This window comes from Alosa sapidissima, chromosome 24 (assembly GCF_018492685.1).
Source record: "Alosa sapidissima isolate fAloSap1 chromosome 24, fAloSap1.pri, whole genome shotgun sequence".
NCBI lineage: Eukaryota > Metazoa > Chordata > Actinopteri > Clupeiformes > Clupeidae > Alosa > Alosa sapidissima.
The window spans coordinates 6,356,202-6,364,844 of NC_055980.1; the positions used below are offsets into that span (position 1 = coordinate 6,356,202).

The 8,643-nt window shown below is 45.7% G+C and overlaps 1 protein-coding gene across 3 annotated transcripts in view; it reads right to left on the reverse strand.

The window, feature by feature from the left end:
• Positions 1–691: 691 nt before the first annotated feature.
• The window catches only part of kcnh4b (potassium voltage-gated channel, subfamily H (eag-related), member 4b), a 61,718-nt gene continuing 53,766 nt past the window's right edge, over positions 692–8,643 (reverse strand). For all 3 annotated transcript variants that reach the window (XM_042083635.1, XM_042083637.1, XM_042083634.1), the window contains 4 exons: positions 7,446–7,537; positions 6,817–6,893; positions 2,926–3,283; positions 692–1,937 (listed from right to left, as the gene is read on the reverse strand). In XM_042083635.1, the coding sequence (XP_041939569.1) occupies positions 967–1,937; positions 2,926–3,283; positions 6,817–6,893; positions 7,446–7,537 (1,498 nt within the window). In that variant the 3' untranslated portion in view covers positions 692–966. The remainder of the gene's footprint in view (positions 1,938–2,925; positions 3,284–6,816; positions 6,894–7,445; positions 7,538–8,643) is intronic.

Below are 8,643 nucleotides of genomic sequence, written 5' to 3' on the forward strand. Positions count from 1 at the left end.
GTTTTTCTGCGGATTTCAGAAGTCCATGGAGAAATGCTGTTTATGAAGTCAGGGAGGAATTCTTCACATCCTTAAGAATTCCAGTCACTGTCCATCGGAATGTTAACACATTTCAGTTGAATACCTTTTCCTTAGGAAAAGAATTAGCAACTTTACCATGCAAGGAGGTAAGATAATATTAAATTACTAAACCTGTAGTACAGAGGGATAGAAAGATAACAATGAGAGAAAGAGAGTAACAGATAGAAAGATGAAAGAAAAACAAGAGAGGACAGGAATAGGAATGATTCTTCAGATTCTAATAGGAGTGATTCTTCAGTGCATAACTAGAGTACAAGCTCTGTGACAGACTATATAATAGCGATGGACGTCGTCTGCCAGTCAGTCTCATTGGCCTCACTGCAAACTCTATGTTCTACAGCTACTGCAAATCATCTGTAATTAAAGGCTTTGTCACTGTGAGATACTGAGAGATGATATCACAAATGGAGTTCCCATAATGCACACTAAACATGCGGATTGCATAGAAGAGTTGTCAGAGTGAAGTCAAAGTCAAACACACCTGGTTCCATGATATGGAAACAAACCAACAAACACACAAGTGCGTAACTAAAATAAATAAATAAATGTATAAATAAATAAATGTATACATAAATAAATAATAATACATTAATAATAAATAACACTCTTAAAACAATAATTCACTGCAAACAAATCATGGAACCTGTCCTGTGGATCACACATGCTACATTTTCTTCCTTTCCTGGGTCTTTCTAAACTTTGACCTATTTGACCTTTCACCTCAAGGTCTTCAAAAACCAGGTCAGTCTATCTGGTCCATGCTCTTGGATGTTTCTAAGCTTTCAAGCCTGGCCCCTGGGGCTAATGTGCAATCTGGCCCTCAACTTGTGACCTTCTGATCTATTCACCTCTGACCTTTAATTTCTGTCCTCCCATTAAACCACCTCATTCCATGAGGTCCAGGGACCAGGACGTCTCGGAGCTCTGAGTCTGGCTCTGCGAGGAGGACTGCGGGCCGACGCTGGACCGCCGCGAGCCCGACTGCTCGCTGTCCCGGCTCTCCATGGAGCCCTGCTCCCCGAGCAGGCACTCCAGGCTGGTGTGGCCCACCGCTGACGAGTCCTCCAGGGGCAGCGGCAGGGGCCTCAGCGGGCTGGAGCCCAGGGAGGACACGGACGGCTGCCTGGGGACGGAGGAGGTCGGAGGGGGCGGCGAGGAGGAGGCGGGAGAGCAGGAGGATGTGGGCAGCGGCGGCGACGATGGACACCTCTCCACCAGACAGAAGCCGTCCTCCATGCTGACGCCGTCCAGGAGGCTGGTGGTGTCCGGGCTGCGGCGGTGGGAGGATGGCGGCGGCAGGGGGGGAGGGGGCACGACGGCGACGGACTCATTACTCATAGAGTCCAGGCTCAGGCCACTGTGGGGGGCCATCAGAGGGGGTAAGGCAGGCTCCGCGGTGGGGACGTAGAGGTGCGGGTAGGGGGGCGCCGTCACCAAAGAGTGCGTGGAGGTGGGGGCGCTGGACAGGAGGTTGGAGAAGTCCGAGCCGTGGTGGTAGTGGTGGGGGGGCTGCGTGCACAGACTGGGCTGCGATTGGCTTATACTGGCTATTGAACCACCACTGCCACCACCAGAAGCAGTCTCACCCAGGGCCAGGCCAGCATCCTCAAGCCCAGCGTGGGGCACCTGTCCTGGGGTGGAGCCCAGGAAGCCTGGGGCGATGGTGAGGAGGGAGGACGCAGAGAGCGGGTGCTGACGGTGTCCTGTGTGGGAGGAGACACAGCTGCAGGAGGATGGGCAAGGCCCGCCGGGGAAACAGGACCCCGCTCCAGGGCTGGAGGGTGGCTGGGGATGTGCCTGATCAGAAGGATGAAGGGACCCGTCTCCTGATTGGGTCAGGCCTGCAGAGGACGCACCTATGAGGTGAAAGAATCAAGATTCACTTTTAGAGTTTCACATTTGCTGTTTATGTTAATGTCTACGTACAGTATGCTACCTACATATGTCGTACGTGTTTTGGTAACACTTTATTTGGATAATCCCCCTACAGAGACTGTATACAGATGGTTTGTTGAATTTCAAGCTCAGTCTTCAGTTTAAAGCAGTTGTTAAAATATTGATAAATATCACCTCAACCAAACCCAACCCCTAACCGTAACCATAAATTAATCAACAGATCATTTATAAACGGAGCATCTGCAGAGTCCCTACTGGAGACCACTCAAGTAAAGTGTTCCCATTGTATCCCATTACTGTAAACTGGGATACTGGTTCCCTGTATATCTGTTGCATTTCTCAACAGTCAGAAAGCTTGCTTCTGAACCAACAAGTAAGACAAAAGTAAAAACAGCATTGTGTCAGGAAGTGCATTCCAGCTTTTGAAGAGATCCAAGAGAAGATAAAGTACACTGTCTATTGAGCAGCTCCTGAGCTCCATGCAATTAGTGTCAACAAAACAGCCTGAAGTTCAGCTCAGGCGCTACCCATATTTAGACTGTCTCTGAGACTACCGGTGCTGCAGACAGCAATGATTCTCTCTTAATTACCTCAACAAGTTTAGAGCACTGGGGCCAGGCCAGGGCCAGGGCAGGGCCACACGGTTCAGTGACATTCAGAAGATACACACACACACACACACACAGACTCACATCGACTGACTCACACATATACTGTATACATTAGCACATTGCCTCTCCCTCTCCCTCACACATACAAACATCTCACACATACATGTGGTGTACACATACATCTCACATACATACATACATACATACTAATGTAACTGTCTCTCTCTTTCTCTGTCTGTCGATCTCTCTCTCTCCCTCACACATACATATCTCACATACACACGTATTCCTTGTCCCACACACAGACAGAGAGACTGTGTGCCAGCTCCCTCCTCACCCTGTGTGCTCCAGGTGCTGGCCGCTAGATGCCTGATGCCCTCCGTAGCCCCGTGCCCATGGAGGTGGACAGCATGAAGCTCCGAGCCCCCCGCCACCGTATGCTCGTGGTGGAGATGCAGGTCGGATGCGTGGTGCTCCGGGTGCAGGTGCATGCTGGGACAGACGCCGTAGGCCAGGTTTGCGCTGGCGGCGCCGCCGCCACTGCCGGCCACGGCGCTGGGCACCACGTGCACGCCGTACGGGTAGGAGGGCAGCGCGGCGCTGTAATGATGGACGGTCATCTGCGTCTGGAGAAGGTGCATCATGTGGTGCAGGTCCTTGGTGAGCTGGGACACTTCCTGGTTCAGCGTCCCCATCTACACAGCCCAGAGAGGAAGGATGAGAGAGGGAGAGCACCATAATCACAATGCATTCATCTGAACACAGTCTGATGTAGAGAATCAGTACTAAACTTCAGTTAAAACAATTATCTCTATTGCAATCATAGGGCAGGATGTACAACTACAATTACACAAAACGTTTCAGAACATCGCTACGAGGGCAAAAGAGCAATGTCATTTATGAAATCTATAAAGAATATGGTAAAAAAAAATATGCCTGTAAGGTAATTTAAGGGTTTTCTAGGAAAACTTGTGGCATGACAAAATATATTCAACATATGTGAATTATACAGATGCGTAATACAGAATATTTAGGGAGAGTTAGAAATAATTATCTTGACAAGTACTGTATATCTTCAGCATCTTTACATACTGTGTGTTAGGACTGTATGTTGATATGCTATATTATGGTAAATTCAAAGGGCTGCAGCTTCAGCTCTAGGAATATGTCTTTAAAAAGCTTCTCCGAGATGCGTCACTGTTCTCCTCCACATTTGTTTGAGTTCTTTTCTCCCCTGATATTTTCTCAGTATATTAGTGTATGTTTCATTATGGTGTGGAATCGTTACAGGAAAGAACACTGTGTGTAAAAATAGAAAGTTCAGGAACAGAATATGGCAGCACGCGCCTGAGTTTTGCGTCAATTGTCTGGTTTTGCTAACAAGGTCCGGATACATGAAAAATGAAGTGGGCAGACCGTGAAGTGCCATCCGGTTGGCTCACAGTACAGATGCAGGAAAAATGTGGATTGTGTGCAAGTCTTTCCTAACCCCTTCAACCTTTACACCCCCTGAACGAGTGTCTCAATCGTAATTGCTGCTCTTCTGCAAAGCCCAGCAGAGACTCCGTCTTGAGACGTGTCATTACGAGGCCATTAAAATGGCATTAGACCCTCATTTGCTTCCCAAAAGGGATATTGATCCAAAAGTCTAGTGCCCAGGGCTCCACATGCAGGTCAAAAGTAGGTGTGTTTTGTGTACATGCGCTGAGAGAGAGGCGATTATTATTCTGATAAAAAGAGGTGCGCGGTGGATTGGTGAACTTGCGTCAGTGAAAGACTGTTCAAGCTGCATGAAACAATGATGACTTTGAAAGGGCTTAGAATGAGAACAGGGTGTGTGTTGTGTCGAGTCAAGGTGGTAATAGAGATTAGCAAGTGGGAACATCTAGCAAAGCTGTGTTCCGTTTATCATTTACAAGTACACATGTGCTACGCAAGACTGCCAGTGCACATTTCTATTACCCATCCCCAGATGCAGCACAATAACACCAATACAATGTTATTCTAAATCTTACTATGAATTATTAAAAGTAATGGTAGAGTTATATCTTGCAATTAAGCCAATATGGTTTGATTGGGTTGATCTTATGCAAGCACTGCTCTTTACACACAGGTAATTGGCATGGTGCTTAATGATACAGTTACAATGGAATAATACTATCAAATACATGATGAATAAAATACTATGCAATATTAAGTATTAAGGAAAGCCTCTGCAGTGCCAATAATGTGGGCTTCTGTAGGTGTGAGTGTCTCTCTACTGTATAAGTCCTGTCATGGTGAGGGGTGAAGGGAGAGGAAGGCCTGTTTCCATATTCAGAGTCCACTCCCCAGAGAGAGGAGAGAGAGCACAGGAAAATGACACACATAGGAGAGAGAAGAGGAGAGAAGGAGTGAGGGAGAAGGTGAGAAGGCAGGAAGGAGAGAGAGAGAGAGAGAGAGAGAGAGAGAGAGAGAGAGAGAGAGAGAGAGAGAAGGGGTGTGTGTGTGTGGGGGGGGGGGGGGGTATGGGAGGGGCGGACGTTGCTATCTTTTTGGCAGATCTTGGAGTCAGCGTTTTAGGTTTTCTATCTGCAATGCAGAAGTACCCCCCATAGGTTAATTAATACCCCTTCAGACAGACTCTACCTGGGCCCATCTGTGACTGTGTGTGTGTGTGTGTGTGTGTGTGTGTGTGTGTGTGTGTGTGTGTGTGTGTACAAACACACATGGAAGGAACTACAGTATATGTACTGCAGAGTGATTTGAGTTGTGTACAAGGTGTGTGAGAGAATGAATATAATTACATGTGTTGTAGCTTAAGTATTATGTGTGTGTGTGTGTGTGTGTGTGTGTGTGTGTGTGTGTGTGTGTGTGTGTGTTGTGTGTGTGTGTGTGTGTGTGTGTGTGTGTGTGTGTGTGTGTGTGTGCATTTACTGCAGAGTTATTTGAGGTGAATACAATAGTGTGACATAGAGTAAAAAGGCACATTATGTGTCTTGCATTATATGTTTAAGTGTGTGTGTGTCTGTTTGGGAGTGTGTGTGTGTGTGTGTGTGTGTGTGTCTGTATGGTAATTATTGCCCTCCCTGCTCTTCCCTGGAGACAAGATCTTCTTGAGCCCATCTGTCTCCTCTTTCCAGAAATGAATTCATATTAAGATTTAGATGCACATGATGGACCTGGTGCATAAGAGGTGTGTGTGTGTGTGTGTGTGTATTTTACATTCTTTGTTTTTGTATTTTCCATGTTTTGATGTGTTTCCGTTTCAATGCTCTTTGCTTTCGCAACGCTTCTTTCTTTTAAATGGTCATGCCAATAAAGCGTATTCATTTAATAAATTGAACTAAGAGAGAAAGAAAGAGGGAGGGAGAGAGAGAGAAAGAGAGAGAGATGGAGAGAATAGTCAAACACTCAAACTTATATCGCACACCTCTCGCCCTCCCCAAAAAAGAAGAATGATATCGGCTCAGTAACAACGTAAACAATCACCGGAGTTACTCGCGTGATGCGTCCATTCATTCATAAAATGGAGTGGCGGAAAACAAACAAATCAACGAAAAATGCGGATGGATAGTTTGACGAGCCCCCACACTATCATGGCCTAGGGCAACCACACAGTGATGGAGGACGGAGGCGTGGAATGCTTTAGCAATTAAGCAATTATAAAATTAGCAATTATAAAAATTTATTTTATAAACCACAACGAAAATTAGACGATAACAAACACTAGACTAATGTATAAGCAGGAAGTAATCAGTTTATAGTAGTGTGGTGCGTGCGTGTGTTGGTTGGAGGTGATGTAGCGTATGCATGTTGCATGTTACATCAAAGGAAATATAAAGTAAATAGAGCAGCGGTAGCTGGCACAGCAAGCAGCAAGGCGCAAAGCGACCGAGCAGTGGGGCCGAGACCCAGAAGTAGGCCGCGATCTAGGAGACCCCGCCCACTTCATCAGTCCTAACTGGGGAGACACATGCAGACCATTACAGACAAGGCCTGGCGGCCGTTACATTGTGTATGTCATACTGCACATCTCTGGACATGTATATGCACACCTGCTGACAATATGCAAATCAAGTTTTTTTTTCATAATGTGCCTTCGTGAAGATGTATATTTGTATGTTTGTATGTTTGTATGTTTGTATGTGTGTGTGTGTGTGTGTGTGTGTGTGTGTGTGTGTGTGTGTGTGTATATATATGTGTGTGTGTGTGTGTGTGTGTGCATGTGCGTGCGTGTGTGTCATACCTTCTTGTTGAGCTGACTGATGCTTTGTCTCACCTCTTCAGTCTCCTGTAAGAGCGTGGCATTAACCTGAGCTGAATCTGAGACACAGAGAGAGAGAGAAGGGACCTGAACAGTAAGACAACAAAATGTTGAGGACAGGCTGGTGAAAGGACAGACAAACAGATGGACAGAGACAAGACAGTCAGAGGAAGGCAAAAGAAAGAAAAGAGGAGAGAGAGAAAAAGAGAAAGAGAGAAAGACCTGGAGAGACTTTTAACTTTTGACTTTTAAAACCCCTTTACTGGACCATTATATGGATGAAAGGCGTCAAGGGGCTGCCATACCCTGCTACTATAGACAGCAAAAAAGAGACAGCAAGAGGAAAATGAACAGAGAGAGATCAGCCTGCTGGTAGAACCCCATAGCGGTGTGTGTGTGTGTGTGTGTGTGTGAGTGTGTGTGTGTCTGTGTGTGTGTGTGTGTGTCTGTGTGTGTGTGGTGTGTGGTTGGTTAGTTGTGTGTGTGTGTGTGTGTGTGTGTGTGTGTGTGTGTGTGTGTGTGTGTGTGTGTGTGTGTGTGTGTGCGTGAGTAAGTGTGTGTGTGTGTGTGCAAGCATGCATGTGTGTGCATGTGTGTTAAGGGTGCCGCACCGTGTACTATTCTGGTGCTGCTGGCTTTGGCTCCGTGCTGCTCCACGTTAAAGTGAAAAGTGCGGCTATTATCCTCCACTCCATCCACCACCCTACAGGAAACAGGAACAGCCACAGTCAGACAGGACACACACACATAGATGCACACATATGCACACACATGTGTTTATACCAGATCTGTATATATAGGCTAATACGTTTCATACATGTGTTTCAACACTGCATTTCGGTCGTTGTTTTTACCTTACTATTAACTTACGCATGCCAGTTATGTATCCACCAGCTGCCTGCCTGCAGCCTACTTCCAAAACAAAACTCCAAAGCTGCTTGCTGTCTGATTTGGTTCCGAGGACACAAGTTCCGTGTATCAACAACACTCAATAACAGTTTATGTGATGTGTTAATCAATTAAATTTCCAACAATTTCACAACAGCTAGTTCTGGAGTAGGCCATTCAACTAGCCCGCTTGCTTACGACGAGACTCAGGCTGCGCAATCGGCACCCGCTTTCTTATTTGGGTTTTGGGTTGCCAGGTTTTAGCCTATGACAAAACGGTTGAAATTGAAACTAAGTGATCGTGTATGTGTAGGGTGTATTTCATACACAATCTGGTAACCTGGGAGATGTCAGACTAATAGAAAAAATGAATGGATCAATGATTTTAAAATGAAGTTTTATGGCCATGCAAATTACGGGAGTTTTCCGGGAGAAATAACAAAACGGGAGGGTGCCGGGAGATGGCCTTGAAATACGGGAGAAACCGGGAAAAACGGGAGTGTTGACAGGTATGACTCTCATACATGCATCCTTACACACACACACATGCATATATCTACACACAGACAGACAGACAGACAGACAGACAGACAGACAGACACACTAAATACATTTAAATCATATATTCTGTACACAATATAATGTCAAACACACATTGTACTCACATGTGAACTCATGTTCTTCTCTTAAATAAGCTTATACATCAGCTTTTGTGTAACTTCTTAATGTCAACTGATTTGCGATACAGAGCATCTCATATGTACTATGTTATAGTGTACTGCTGTGTGATTGTGTCATAGTGTACTGCTATGTGATTGTGTTATACTGTGTGATTGTGTTATAGTGTACTGCTGTGTGATTGTGTCATAGTGTACTACTATGTGATTGTGTTATACTGTGTGATTGTGTCATAGTGTACTG